This window comes from Bubalus bubalis, chromosome 15 (assembly GCF_019923935.1).
Source record: "Bubalus bubalis isolate 160015118507 breed Murrah chromosome 15, NDDB_SH_1, whole genome shotgun sequence".
Taxonomy (NCBI): Eukaryota; Metazoa; Chordata; class Mammalia; order Artiodactyla; family Bovidae; genus Bubalus; species Bubalus bubalis.
Window position 1 is genome coordinate 8,557,800 of NC_059171.1, and position 15,581 is coordinate 8,573,380.

General features: G+C 39.0%; 1 protein-coding gene across 2 annotated transcripts in view; it reads left to right on the forward strand.

The window, feature by feature from the left end:
- Positions 1-15,581, forward strand: part of DECR1 (2,4-dienoyl-CoA reductase 1) — a 43,680-nt gene that overhangs the window by 24,906 nt on the left and 3,193 nt on the right. For both annotated transcript variants that reach the window (XM_006056574.3, XM_006056573.3), the window contains exons 6-7: positions 10,253-10,352; positions 15,362-15,434. In XM_006056574.3, coding sequence (XP_006056636.1) covers positions 10,253-10,352; positions 15,362-15,434 — 173 coding nt within the window. The remainder of the gene's footprint in view (positions 1-10,252; positions 10,353-15,361; positions 15,435-15,581) is intronic.

The window sequence follows — 15,581 nt, forward strand, 5'->3', positions numbered from 1 at the left end:
CTCTCTCCATACCTCTTGCTCATTTCTCTGTTTCTCTCCATATGTCTGTCTCTCTCTCACTCTCTATCAACTCTTCACTTTTATTTCTCTGTTTATTTCTTCATCTTGGTCTCTCTCATCACTTGGTATTTCCCTGTCTTGTCTGTTTTATTTCATCCCCTGCCTGTCTTTGTTATTCTTGATTTCGGTCTGACTCTCCTTTCTTTTCTCATTATTGTCTTTCATTGTAATATAGACTTTGATCTATTTTTACTCATCACATTGGATTAAAATTAAAATTCTATGGACTTCATTAAAATTATATTAGCTCAGGCTTCTTAAAAGATGGAGCCAGTTTTTTTCTGCCAAAATTCCTGTCAGTTATAGATGCTGTAACCTGACAGTTTTCAGTTCAGTTCAGTTCAGTCGCTCAGTCGTGTCCGACTCTTTGTGACCCCATGGACCACAGCACACCAGGCCTCCCTGTCCATCACCAACTCCCAGAGTTTGCCCAAACTCATGTCCATTGAGTCAGTGATGCCATCCAACCATCTCATCCTCTGTCACCTCCTTCTCCTCTCACCTTCAGTCTTTCCCAGCATCAGGGGCTTTTCCAATGAGTCAGTTCTTCACCTCAGGTGGCCAAAGTATTGGAGTTTCACCTTCAGCTTCAGTCCTTCCAATGAACACCCAGGACTGATCTCCTTTAGGATGGACTGGTTGGATCTCCTTGCAGTCCAAGTGACTCTCAAGAGTCTTCTCGAACACCACAGTTCAAAAGCATCAATTCTTCTGCACTCAGCTTTATAGTCCAACTCTCAATGACCATCTCAATAGTCTCAATCCATCAATGACCACTGGAAAAACCATAGCCTTGACTAGATGGACCTTTATTGACAAAGTAATGTCTCTGCTTTTTAATATGCTGTCTAGGTTGGCCATGACTTTCCTTCCAAGGAGTAAGCGTCTTTTAATTTCATGGCTGCAGTCACCATCTGCAGTGATTTTGGAGCCCGAAATAATAAGGTCTGCCACTGTTTCCCCATCTATTTGCCATGAAGTGATGGGACTGGATGCCATGATCTTAGTCATGATTCTGAATGTTGAGCTTTAAGCCAACTTTTGCACTCTCCTCTTTCACTTTCATCAAGAGGCTCTTTAGTTCTTCTTCACTTTCTGCCATAAGGGTGGTATCATCTGCATATCTGAGGTTATTGATATTTCTCCCGGCGATCTTGATTCCAGCTTGTGCTTCCTCCAGCCCAGTGTTTCTCATGATGTACTCTGAATATAAATTAAATAAGCAGGGTGATGATATACAGCCTTGACGTACTCCTTTTCCTATTTGGAACCAGTCTGTTGTTCCATTTTGCTCTACCTTTTTATTATTGATTTGTAGAAAATTTTCATAGACTCTATACTGAGTACTTTGTGAGATATAGTATGTATGTAGAATATCTCCTCCTAGTCTGTTGTTGTTCAGTCACTAAATTGTGTCTGACACTTTGCAACCCCACGAACTGAAGAATGCCAGGCTTCCCTGTCCTTCACTATCACCTGGAGTTTGCTCAAAGTCATGTCCATTGAGTCAATGATACCATCCAACTGTCTCATCCTCTGTCACCCCCTTCTCCTTTTGCCCTCAATCTTTCTCTGCATCAGGGTCTTTTCCAATGAGTCAGCTCTTCACATTAGGTGACCAAAGTACTGGAGCTTCAGTTTCAGCATCAGTCCTTCCAATGAATATTCAAGGTTGATATCCTTTAGGATTGATAGGTTTGATCTCCTTGCAGTCCAAGGGACTCTCAAGAGTCTTCTCCAACACCACAGTTCAAAAACATCAATTCTGTGGCTCTCAGTCTTCTTTATGGTCCAACTCTTATATTTGTATATGACTACTGGAAAAACCATAGCTTTGACAATAGGGACCTTTGTTGGCAAAGTGGTGTCTCTGCTTTTTAATATGCTGTCTAGGTTTTTTAATAGCTTTTATTCCAAGCAGCAAGCATCTTTTAATTTTGTGGCTGCAGTCACTGTCCACAGTGATTTTGAAGCTCAAGAAAGTAAAATCTTTCATTGTTTCCAATTTTACCCCATCTATTTGCCATGATGTGATGGGACCAGATGCCATGGTCTTCATTTTTTAAAATTTGAGTTTTTAAGCCAGCTTTTTCACTCTCCTGTTTCACCTTCATGAAGAAACTCTTTAGTTCCTCTTCACTTTCTACCATTAAAGTGGTATCATCTGCATATCTGAGGTTGTTGCTATTTGTCCCAGCAGTCTTGATTCCAGCTTGTGAGTATACAGCCCAGCATTTTGCATGATGAACCCAGCATATAGGTTAAATAAGCAGGGTGACAATATATGGTCTTGATGTACTCCTTTCCCAATTTCAAGCCAGTCCATTGTTCCATGTCCTGTTCTAACTGCTGCTTCTGGCCCTGCATACAGGTTTCTCAGGAGACAGGTAAGATGGTCTGGTATTCCTATCTCTTTCAGAATTTCAGAATTTTCCAGTTTGTCGTGATCCACAGTCAAATGTGTTAGCATAGTCAGTGAAGCAGATGTTTTTTGGAATTTTCTGGCTTTTTATATGATCCAGAGGATCATAGACCCTTTCTAGGTAATAACAGAAGTAACAATAAAGAAGTAGGTTATCTGGTCTCTAGCTGCTGCTGCTGCTGCTAAGTCACTTCAGTCATGTCTGACTCTGTGCAGCCCACTAGGCTCCCCCGTTCCTGGGATTCTCCAGGCAAGAACACTGGAGTGGGTTGCCATTTCCTTCTCCAATGTATGAAAGTGAAAAGTGAAAGTGAAGTCGCTCAGTCGTGTCCGAGTCTTAGGGACCCCATGGACTGCAGCCCACCGGGCTCCTCCGTCCATGGGATTTTCCAGGCAAGAGTACTGGAGTGGGGTGCCATTGCCTTCTCTATCTGGTCTCTAGAGGTTGTAGCTTTTACCAAATATAGTACATTTGCAGTCTTTATTTCTCCAAATGATTTTTCTGTTCCTTTATTCTGGGACTTCAATTATATATATGTTAACATGCTAGATACTTCCATAGCTCATTGACATTCTGCCTTTTTTTTTCCCTCAATTTTTATCCCTTCTTTGTCCTTTATTTTCCATGCTTGATATTTGTGGTGTCTTCAAGAGCATGGATCTTTTCTTCTGCAACTAAGACCATTTACTTGATTTTTCATTTCAGATGTTTTTTAGCGTTAGAAGTTCTATTTGGTTCTACTTTTGTATTTCTAATTATACTCATGTTTTCCTTGAAATATTTTAGAATACTTACAATATCTTTTTTTCTTCCATCTTTTGTTTTTTTAAACAAAAATGATATTTTTAATGATAAAAGGTACAATTCACAAAGGAGATAGACATCATAAATCATTACACACCTAACAACAGAGAAACAAAGATATATAAAGCAAAGTTGAGAAGAAATGTAAGGGAAAAGGAAAAAATATATAATCATAGTGAGACATATTAATATTTCTCTGAGAATATTTTATCAGTTACAGAAAAAATAAGAATAGATGTGTCTTGAATGATGTCATTAATAATTTAAATGTAATAGTTTTATATTTATATTAATCTTATATCCTACAGAACTATATTTAAAATTTTGTAACTCATTTGTTATTTGGTTTCCATAGGACATTTAGAAAAACTGACAAAAAGGTAAACATTACTAAATTTCAAGAAGTAGAATTCCTTTCTTGTGTGATTCAGTTATACATATACACATATATTATTTTGGAAATTATTTTCCATTATAGGTTATTATAAGATATTGACTTTGTTCCCTGTGCTATGTAGTAAACCTTTGTTGCTTGTTGCATATCTATTTTTAAAATTAGAAATCTAGCATTCTATTCACACTAAGTCAATCAGGTGAAATCAAAATGTCATAAATTTTTTAGTTGGGCAAAAATTCATAAATCTTCAAAAATATATATATTATACATATGTGAAAGTGAAAGTCACTCAGTTGTGGCCGACTCCTTGCGACCCCATGGACTCTATAATCCATGGAATTCTCCAGGCCAGAATACTGGAGTGGGTAGCCTTTCCCTTCTCCAGGGGATCTTTCTGACCCAGGAATCGAACCAGGGTCTCCTGCATTGCAGGTGGATTCTTTACCAACTGGGCTATTGGGGAAGCCCTATATTATTTATATATATATATGTATACAAAAGATTTTCTACTATGCTTGTTAAAGGCTTGAGAAAGAACATTACAAAAAAAAAAAGAGAAGGTGGAGAAACTGGAAAACATAAACTAAATGAAATGGGAGCACTGAATGTAAAATAGAAAATGTGAAACAAGCTAGATAAAAGTAAAAGATCCTCATAGAGTCCAGTTGTCTTTAAACATGGCTGCTCATTAGAAACATATCTGAAACTAGCAAAAAAAAAAAAAAAAACAAGTAACACCTGGACATTTGTATTTTTCAAAGAATTCCAAGGTAATACTGATATGCATCTGGATTTTTAAAAATGATTACAGGTTTTTCTATTAAATGCTACTTTTGGTGATATAGATTTCTATTTTCTGTTGACCAGTCGTGATACCATGGTACTGAGTAATGGTTACATAGTCACAATAGTAAAAGATATTGATCTGTTTTCACAATCAGTAGCCAAATAAAAAATGAAAGATAATTACTGTTGCAAGCCATAATGGGAACATGATTAACCTAACAATATAAAATAATTACATACAATTTGGGGGATCAAGCAGAGTGATGTGGTGAGTGGAAGTGCCTACATGCACATATTTTCATCTGCTCAGCCAGTCTATGTCTTTTGGTTGGTACATTTAATCCATTTACATTTAAGTTAATTATCAATATATATGATCCTATTACTGTTTTCTTGTTTTGGGTTTATTTTCTATAGGTAGATCTTTCCTTTTCTTGTTTTCTGCCTAGACAAGTTCCTTTAGCATTTGTTGTAAAGTTGATTTGGTGGTGCTGAGTTCTCTTAACTTTTGCTTGTCTGGAAAGCTTTTGATTTCTCCATTAAACCCGAAGGAGAGTTTTGTTTGGTAGAGTAGTCTTGATGGTAGTTGCTTCCCTTTCATTACTTTAAATATATCATGCCACTCTCTTCTGGTTTACAAGTTTAGTTAAGAAATCAGCTGATAGCCTAATGGGAGTTTCCTTGTAGGTTATTTGTCATTTCCCCCTTGTTGCTTTTAACATTTTATCTCTGTCTTTAATTTTTGTCAGTTTGATTACTGTGTCTTGGTGTGTTCCTCCTGGGGTTTATCCTGCCTGGGACTTTCTGTGCTTCCTGGACTTGGCTGACTACTTCTTTTCTCATGTTAGAGAAGTTTTCAGCTATTAGTTCTTCAAATATTTTCTTAGATCCTTTCTCTGTCTCATCTTCTGGGACCCCTGTAATGTGAATGTTGATGTGTTTAATGTTGTCCTAAAGGTCTCTTAGGCAGTCTTCATTTCTTTTCATTCTATTTTCTATATTCTGTTCTGTGGCAGTGATTTCCACCGTTCTGTCCTCCAGGTCATTTATCTGTTCTTCAGCCTCAGTTATTCTGCTGTGGATTCCTTCTAGTCTATTATTCATCTCTGTTTGTTTGTTCTTTAGTTCTTGTAGGTCTTCTGTTCTTTTTCCGAGATTCTGAATCATATTCACTATCATTCTGAATTCTTTTTCTGGGAGGTTACCTATCTCCACTTCATTTAGTTGTTTTCCTGGGGTTTGATCTTGTCCCTTCATCTGGACACAACTTCCTGCTTTTTCATGCTGATTAACTTTCTGTAATGTGGCTTTTGTTTTAGTCACAGTGGGATTGTGGTTCTTCTTGCTTCCTCTGTCTGCCCACTGATGGAGAGTCTTGTGTAAGCTTCCTGATGGGAGGGACTGGTGGTGGGAAAAACTGGTCTTGCTCTAGTGGGCAGAGCCTTGCTCAGAACAGCTTTAATTCAATTATCTGCTGATGGGTGGGACTGCGTCCCCTCCCTGGTAGTATTTTGGCCTAAGCCAATCCAACGCTTGGGTCTATGGGCTCTTGGTCTGGTTACTGGTGACCTTCAAGAGGGTTTACATCAAGGGGGACCTTCTGAGACTGCTGCTGCCTCTTCCCCACCTCCTGTGGTGAGCTTCTGCTGACCCACACCTACACAGGAGACCCTCCAACACCAGCAGGTAGTTTTGCTTCAGTCTCCTGTGATGGGGGGTGGGGGTGGTGGTTACTGCTGCATTTCTCTGAGTCTTGCTTCACAGAAGATTTTGTTTGTAACCTTCAAGACTGGAGTCTCCGTTTCCAACAGTCCTGTGGAAATCTTGTAATCAGATCCCACTGGCCTTCAAGGTCAGATTCCCTGGGGATTCCAGTCCCTCTGTTGGATCCCCAGGTTGGAAGCCTGACGTGGGGTTTAGAACCATCACTACAGTGGGAGAACTTCTTTGGTATTATTTTTCTCCAGTTTCTGGGTTGCCCATCCAGTGGGGTTGTGATTTGATTTTATCATGATTGTGCCCCTCCTACCATCTCCCTGCAGCTTTGTCCAAAGACAAAGAAGATACTTTGGAGTATCTTTTTCTGGTGGGTTCCAGTGTCCTTCTGTTGAGGGTTGTGCAATAGCTAGTTGTGATTATGGTGGTCTCGCAGGAGGAGATGAGCGCACATACTTCTATTCTGATGTCTTGAACAGAAGTCTTTTCTGCTATCTTTTAAAAAAAATTCTAAGTATAGTTGATTTAAAATATTCTGTTAGTTTCAGGTGTATAACATAGTGATTCAATATTTTTACGGATTATACTCCATTTAAAGTTACTACAAAACAGTAGCTGTGTTTTCCTGTGCTGTGCAATGTGTCCTCGTCGCTTATTTTATACCCAGCAGTTTGTGTCTCAACCCTGTATTCCTATCTCTCCACTCCCTTCTTTTTCACCTCACTGGTGACCACTAGTTTGGTCTCTATATCCATGGGCCTACTTCTGTTTTGTTATATATATTCATTTATTTTATATTTTGGAGAAGGAAATGGCAACCCACTCCAGGATTCTTGCCTGGAAAATTCCATGGACAGGGGAGCCTGGTGGGCGTCAGTCCATGAGGTCACAGAGAGTCAGACACGACTGAGCACAGGGTACGGTCCATGTTAGATTTTAGGTTCCAAATATATGCAATAATGTACAGCGTTTGTCTTTCTCTGACTTATTTCCTTAAGCATGATACTCTTTCGGACCATTCATTTTGTTGCAGATGTCACAATTTCATTCTTTTTTATGGCTGAGTGATATTCCATTGTGTATATATACATCATATTGTCTTTATTCATTCATCTGTTGATGGATGCTTAAGATTGCTTCCATATCTTGCCAATTGTAAATAATGGCACTATGAACATTGGGGTGCAGGTATCTTTTCTAATTAGTATATTCCTTTTCTTCATTTCATTTCTTTCCAACAATGGAATTACTGGATCATGTGGTAATTCTACTTTTAATTATTTGAGGGCTCCATACTGTTTTTAATAATGGCTGCCCCAATTTACGGTCCCATCAACAACATATTAGGGTTTCTTTTTCTCTACATCCTCGCCAACATTTGTTATTTGTAGACTTTTGGTGATAGCCATTCTTACAGGTATGAGGTGATATCTCATTGTGGTTTTGATTTATATTTCTCTGATGATTAGTAGTGTTGAGCATTTTTCTTATGCCTGCTGGAGATCTGTATATCTTCTTTGGAAATAGATTATTCAGGTTTTTTGCCCATTCTTTAATTGAGCTGTTTGGTTTATTTAATATTGAGTTGTATGTGTTATTTACTTATTTTGGTTATTAGCCCCTTATTGGTTATCTTATTTGTCAGTATTTTTTCCCATTTAGTAGGTTTTTCTTTCATTTTGTTCATGGTTTTCTTTGTTGTACAAAAGCTTTTAAGTTTAATTATGTCCCATTTGTTAATTTTTGCCTTTATTCTTTTGTCTAAGGAAACAGATCTAAAAAAATATTGCTATAATTTATGTCAGAGAGTGTTCTCCCTTATTCTCTTCTAGGACTGTTATAGTTTTAGGTCTTACATTTAGGCCTTTAATTCATTTTTGGTCTATTTTTGAATACAATGTGAGGATATGTTCTAATCTTTTTTTTTTTTTTTTTTTTGCATGTAGCTGTTCAGTGTACAATATCATCTGAAAGGTCTTCATCTGCTGATTTTATCCTTTGTGTCATTTCTGAGAGACTTTCTATTATCTGATTTTTTCCCTGGTTGTTTCTGTGTCTTTTCATGTGTAGTAATTTTGGGTTGCATGCTATAAATTTTATGTCATTGAGGTGTGTGCATGTGTGTGTATGTATGTGGTATGTCCCCATATGTGTATGCACTTTTATTTCCTTTTGAATTAAAAGCTTGTGGTCCATTAGTTCAGTGTTTGCTTTTAAGCTTTATTTGGGTGAGTCTAGAGTGGACTTTATTTTGAGCTAATTAAATCCTCCTACTTTGGCCACCTGATACGAAGAGGCAACTCATTGGAAAAGATCCTGATGGTGGGAAGGATTGCAGGCAGGAGAAGAAGGGGGCAACAGAGAATGAGATGGTTGGATGGTGTCACTGACTTAATGGACATGAATTTGAGCAGATTCTAGGAATTGGTAAAGGACAGGGAAGCCTGGGGTGCTGCAGTCCATGGGGTTGCAAAGAGTCGGACACAACTTAGCAGCTGAACAACAAACACCCTCCTACTGATGCACAGCCCTTCTGAACTTTCCACTGAAAGCTCCGATACTCAACAAGGCTACCTGGACTCACTTATCTCCCAGCCCTATGTGTACTAAGGGAATTGTTCAGTTTATGACTCGCAGGTAGCTACTCTTTGCCTGGCCTTATGGACGCTCATCCTAACAAGTACATTTTGGTGTCTGACCAGACTCAAGGATAGACTATGCCGATTTATGAGGCTCTGTCTTTACATACTTTTCTCTTTGGGGTAAATCTCCTCACAAATTCAAACTTCCTCATTCTCCCCAAACTCCAGTCTGTCTCCTAAACACAGTGATAATGCTATATTTTACTGTTTTCCCACTCCTTATGCCACAGTCTGGAGAAGGCAATGGCAACCCACTCCAGTACTTTTGCCTGGAAAATCCCATGGATCAGAGGAGCCTGGTGGGCTGCAGTCCTTGGGGTCAGGAAGAGTTGGACACAACTGAGTGACTTCACTTTCACTTTTCACTTTCATGCACTGGAGAAATGGCAACCCACTCTAGTGTTCTTGCCTGGAGAATCCCAGGGACAGTGGAGCCTGGTAGCCTGCCGTCTATGCAGTTGCACAGAGTCGGACACGACTGAAGCGAGTCAGCAGCAGCAGCATGCCACAGTCTATATGACATATGTATATAAGATATATACTATATAGATTGTAATATACACTATAATATGTATATATATATGGAGTACATACTGTAGTATATGTATAGTACCTTTATGTAAAATGTGATCTTAGGGCTCATTTCATTTGTTTTTCTTCTCTCAGAAATTGCTGTCTTCCCTCCCTGCTAAACAGTATCTGAAAATAGTTGTATCATATATTTGCTACAGTTTCTTTATGTTTCAAGAGGAAGGAAAGTCCATGGTGCTGAAGGCAGAAGTCCCTGCTAATTTAGTTTTAGTTCTGATTTATTCCTGTTTAAATGGGTGGATCGGAGAAGGCAATGGCACCCCACTCCAGTACTCTTGCCTGGAAAATCCCATGGACGGAGGAGCCTGGTGGGCTGCAGTCCATGGGGTTGCTAAGAGTCGGACACGACTGAGCAACTTCACTTTCACTTTTCACTTCCATGCATTGGAGAAGGAAATGGCAACCCACTCCAGTGTTCTTGCCTGGAGAATCCCAGGGACAGGGGAGCCTGGTGGGCTGCCGTCTATGGGGTCGCACAGAGTCGGACACAACTGAGGTGACTTAGCAGCAGCAGCAGCAAATGGGTGGATAGCTAATGGAAATCCTATCCAGCTGTATGCAGGGCCTCTGAGATTTAAGCCTAGGTATTGACTCAGCTGGTATAGAATTTTGATTAAGATTGGGCCATCCTGAATGACAGCAAGATTACTAGCAAAGAAAGATGAGACACTTTTATTAGATTACTGCTTCATTAATTTAGCCTTAGTAAAGTTTTAAAAAATTCTTCTGTTTTGGTTATACCCTCTTGAATCAGATCCCGTTATTTTAAATGTTTTCCTGATGTGAATTGGTTTAGCTGTATTGTTAATTACTGTATCATTTAAAAATATTAGGAGCATCATTTCTTGCTATTACAACCATCTACGCTGAGACTGGATCAGGTTTTGTAGTACCAAGTGCTTCTGCCAAGGCAGGAGTGGAGGCCTTGAGCAAGTGAGTACTATCTTGTTAATCTTCTATTACTGTGTATTTAGTAATCTAATAAGTACTTTCAGGTTAATCTTGTCCCTGAAGATGACATGCTTTGAAAGCCTGTGTAACTAAATTCCTGCTTTTTTGTTTCTTTCCAGAGAAAACTAAAACAATGACTAATTTGGATTTGCCAGGAGACATCGGGTCTCATGAATAGGTCTTATTTTTCTATAGCTGCACTGTCCATTAGAATTCTCTGTAGTGATTAAACTATTCTGTAGATCTGTACTCTCCAGTAGCTACACGTGGCCATTGAACCCTTGCATTGTGGTTACTGCGACTGAGAAACTAATTATTACTTAATTTTAATCACTGATCCAGTACGACTATATTATAAAGTTTGAGAAAAGGGCTGATAGGAACTTAGACTCGAGTGTCCATGTATCTCTACTTGTACCCCCTCTGACCTCCCTTAAATATGCTTTCATCCTTTTATTGTACTTACTATACTATTATACAGGATTAATAGACTAGCATAGACAGTGACCACTTATCAGGTCTTTCAGCTTTTTCTCAGAAGAATATGATTGCTTTTGGAATTTGTTTCCCATTGGACTTCCCCAATGTCTTTGTTTGAATGTAAGTTCTTATCATTGCTTTTCTTCTTATTGTAATAGCCGCATAATATGCTTCTCTGCTGCTGCTGCTGCTGCTAAGTCACTTCAGTCGTGTCCGACTCTGTGTGACCCCATAAACGGCAGCCCACCAGGCTCCCCCGTCCCTGGGAATATGCTTCTCTGCTGCCAGTTTATTTTTTATTCACGTTCCCACCAGACTCATCTTTCTAACAATGTATGTCTGCTGTTATAATTCCCTAGCTAAAAACCTTATATCGCTTTTCTATTCATCTTTGGAATGAAAGCCAAAACTCAGTATGATATTCTAAATGGACTTGCCTTTGGCCTTTCTGTCTTCATTGGCTTGTTAGATCAATATTTATTGTGTGCCTTTTGTGTATGTGGCACTTCTACTAGGTAGAGGGATATGGTAGTAATGGAAATAGAACAATCCTCATTCTCACCTGAGCTTGTATTCTTTTACCATTTTTCCTCTGCTTTAATCACTGTTATTTCTGAGCTCTATACTTACTTAAACACATCATGCACTTTCATATATCTATGCCTAGATTGTGCTGTTGTTAGAATTTGTTATAATAGATTTCACCTCCCTTCAGGGCTCTCATATCACCTCTTCTGGGATATTTTTTCTCATTTCTTGGAGTAACAGGCAAGCTTGGCCTTGGAGTACAAAAGGAAGCAGGGCAAAGGCTAACATACTTTTTGTCAAAAGAACGCACTGGTCATAGCAAACACCCTCTTCCAACAACACAAGAGACCACTCTACACATGGATGCCACCAAATGGTCAATACCAAACTCAGATTGATTATATTCTTTGCAGCCAAAGATGGAGAAGCTCTATGCAGTTAGCAAAAACAAGACCTGGAGCTGACTGTGGCTCAGATCATCAGCTCCTTATTGCAAAATTCAAACTTAAATTGAAGAAAGTAGGGACAACCACTAGGCCATTCAGGTATGACCTAAATAAAATCATTTATGATTATACAGTGGAGGTGACGAATGGATTCGAGGGACTAGATCTGGTAGACAGAGTGTCTAAAGAATTATGGATGGAGGTTTGTAACATTGAACATGATGAAGTGACCAAAACCATCCCCCAAGAAAAGAAATGCAAGAAGGCAAAATGGTTGTCTGAGGAGGGCTTATAAATAGCTGAGGAAAGAAGAGAAGTAAAAAGCAAGGAAGAAGGGGAAGGATACACCCAATTGAATGCAGAGTTTTAGAGAAGAGCAAGGAGAGATAAGAAGGCCTTCTTAAATGAACAATGCAAAGAAGTAGATGAGGAAAACAATAGAATGGAAGTGACTAGAGATCTCTTCAAGAAAACTGGAGATATCAAGGGAACATTTCATGTTAGGTTGGGCATGACAAATGATGGAAACAATAAGGACCTAACAGTAGCAGGAGAGATTAAGAAGAGGGAGAAAGAATACACAGAAGAACTATACAAAAAAGGTCTTAATGGTCAGGATAACCATGACGGTGTCACTCACGTAGAGCTCGACATCCTGCAATGTGAAGTCAACGAACAAAGCTGGTGGAAGCAATGGAATTCCAGCTGAACTATTTCAAATCCTTAAAGTTGATGTTAAAGTACCGTGCTCAATATATCAGCAAATATGGAAAACTTAGCAGTGGCCACAGGACTGGAAAATGTCAGTTTTCATTCCAAACTCAAAGAAGGGTGATGCCAAAGAATGTTCAAACTACTGCACAACTGCACTCATTTCACATGGTAGTAAGTGATGCTCAAAATTCTCCAAGCTAGGCTTCAGCAGTACATGAACTGGGAACTTCCAGATGTACAAGCTGGGTTTAGAAAAGGCAGAGCAACCAGAGATCAAATTGACAGCATTCAATGGATCATAGAGAAAGCAAGGGAATTCCAGAAAAATGACTGTGTGGATCACAACAAACTGTGGAAAATTCTTAAAGAGATGGGGATACCAGACCCCCTTACTTGTCTCCTGAGAAACCTGTATGAGGGTCAAGAACCAACAGTTAGAACCTTACATGGAATAAGTAACTGGTTTACAATTGGAAAAGGAGTATGACAAGGCTATATGTTGTCACCCTGTTTATTTAACTTCGATGCAGAGTACTCATGCAAAATGCCAGACTGGATGAATCAGAAGCTGGAATCAAGATTGCTGAAAGAAATAACAACAGCCTCAGATATGCAGATGATACCACTCTAATGGTAGAAAGTGAAAAGGAACTAAAGAGCCTCTTGATGAAGGTGAAAGAGGAGAATGAAAAAGCTGTCTTGAAATTCAACATTCAATAAACAAAGATCATGGTATCCAGTCCCCTCACTTCATGACAAATAGGGAAAATTGGAAGCTGTGACAGACTTTATTTTCTTGGGCTCCAAAATTATTGCAGATGGTGACTGCAGGCACAAAATTAAAAGACGCTTGCTCCTTGGAAGGAAAGCTATGACAGACCTAGACAGTGTATTAAAACGCAAAGACATCACTTTGCTGACTTAAGTCCATATAGAAAAGCTATGGTTTTTCCAGTAGTCATGTACAGATGTGAGAGTTGGACCATAAAGAAAGCTGAGCACTAAAGAATTGATGCTTTCAAACTGTGTGCTGGAGAAGACTCCTGAGAGTCCCTTGGACTGTGTGGAGATCAAACCAGTCAGTCCTAAAGATAATCAACCCATTCATTGGAAGGACTGATTTTGAAGCTGAAACTCCAATACTTTGATTACCTGATGGGAAGAGCTGACTCATTGGAAGAAACTCTGATGCTGGGGAAGATTGAAGGCAAAAGGAGAAGAGGGTGGCAGAGGATGAGGTGGTTGGATGGCATCACCGACTCAATGGACATAAATTTGAGCAAACTCTGAGAGATAGTGAAGGACAGGGAAGCCTGGCGTTCTGCAGTCCACGGGGTTGCAAAGAGTCAGACAGGACTTAGCGACTGAACAATAACAGTTTGCACCTTTAAGACTTTGTTTATTCTAATCTAATGAGAAGAGTAACACATTAATAAATGCCATCTTGTGTTGTAGATTCTAAAATGAAGCACAGAGAAGGGCATGGTAGACCATTTTTAATATATTATTAAAGCTGTATAACTTCCCCACTAGGATCTGTGTACTGTGAGAGAAAAAAGCAGATCTTATTCATCTTGCTCATTGCTCAGCAAGATCTGGTACATAACCAACACTCAGTTCCTGCTGAGCTACACAATTCTCTCTTTTGAGTAGTATTAAGGTACTTTTTAACATGTAAACTAATAATACGCATTTCTTTGGGAGACAAAATTGTACTTTACTCAGCAGTTTAAACTTAGTCTGAATAGAGATAATTACCATTTTTAAGGTCAAATGATATTGGAAATAAGAGCTTAGAACTTGACAATTTTGACACCATTTGTACAATATCTATATTTGTTTTGTCAAGATCTTATTAGATATTTCAATTTCCTGTTCTTTAAGGGCCATGAGCCTGTGCTGCTTTTTTGATATTATATTATTACATGGTGAATTGCACATAGTAGATGCTCAATAACTGTGTATGTTCTTCCCCAGCCTGAGTTCCCTTCAGCCCTCTTCCATACCTTGTAGCACGCAGTCATACCAGATAAGGTCTTTTAGGTCCTGGAGACGCGTGTTGTTGTGCCTTTGTCCTTCATGCCCACTGGCCCACATACCTGGACAGTCTTCCTTTCTCCACCCTCCCTTCCAATGTCTTCCATCCTCTTCTCTTTCCCCCTCACTCCCACAAAAACCTCCTAATCCTTCTTCAAGTGTCAGCTCAATTACCACCTCCTAAAGGAAGCCTTCCCTCTTACTCCTGGTAGAGATGGGTACTTATTCCTCTGAGTAATATTGGCACGTATTACACAGTTTCCATCTTTTACTTGATGAAGGCACTTGTAATGTTGCAGACACTGTGATCTAATGTACTATAAGTAAAGTTGCATTGAACTTTATAGGTGCAGGACTGAACTCCAGAAAATGTGAGGAAGAGACATGATTCTTTCAGTTCTTTATGCTAAATAATGATACCCTCTTTAAATATGTATGCTGATATTTATTGGTCTTCATACTAAAATGTGAATGGTAGGTAGTCTAGCATAGTGCTTAGGACACTAAAATGTAAATATTATGTAGTGCAGAAGAGTGTGATTAAGGGCACAAACTCTTGCGCTAGACTGCTAGAAGTTGACTCACTAGCCATATGACCCAGAGCAAATGATTTATTTTCTCTGTGCCTCAGTTTCCTTGTCTGTAACATAGGGAATAATAGTAGTACTTACCTACTGGAGCTGTAGTCTCTGGCATGTAGTAAGCAGGTATTAAGTCTTGGTTAATAGTATTTGTAATTTATAGTATAGTATTTTAGAAATCTGTACTGTTTGTTTTAATTTTTAGGTCTCTTGCAGCTGAATGGGGTAAATATGGAATGAGATTCAATGTGATTCAACCGGGGCCTATAAAAACCAAAGTAAGTTTTGGTTTGCTTATGATCACATTTTGAGTGATTAAGAAGTGGACGATTAATAGATACATTCTGAAATATGCATCATTTCCCAAGGATACCGGAGTTTGGAGCCCTGGTAGAAGGGAAGAGGGTTTTGCTATTATCCAACAT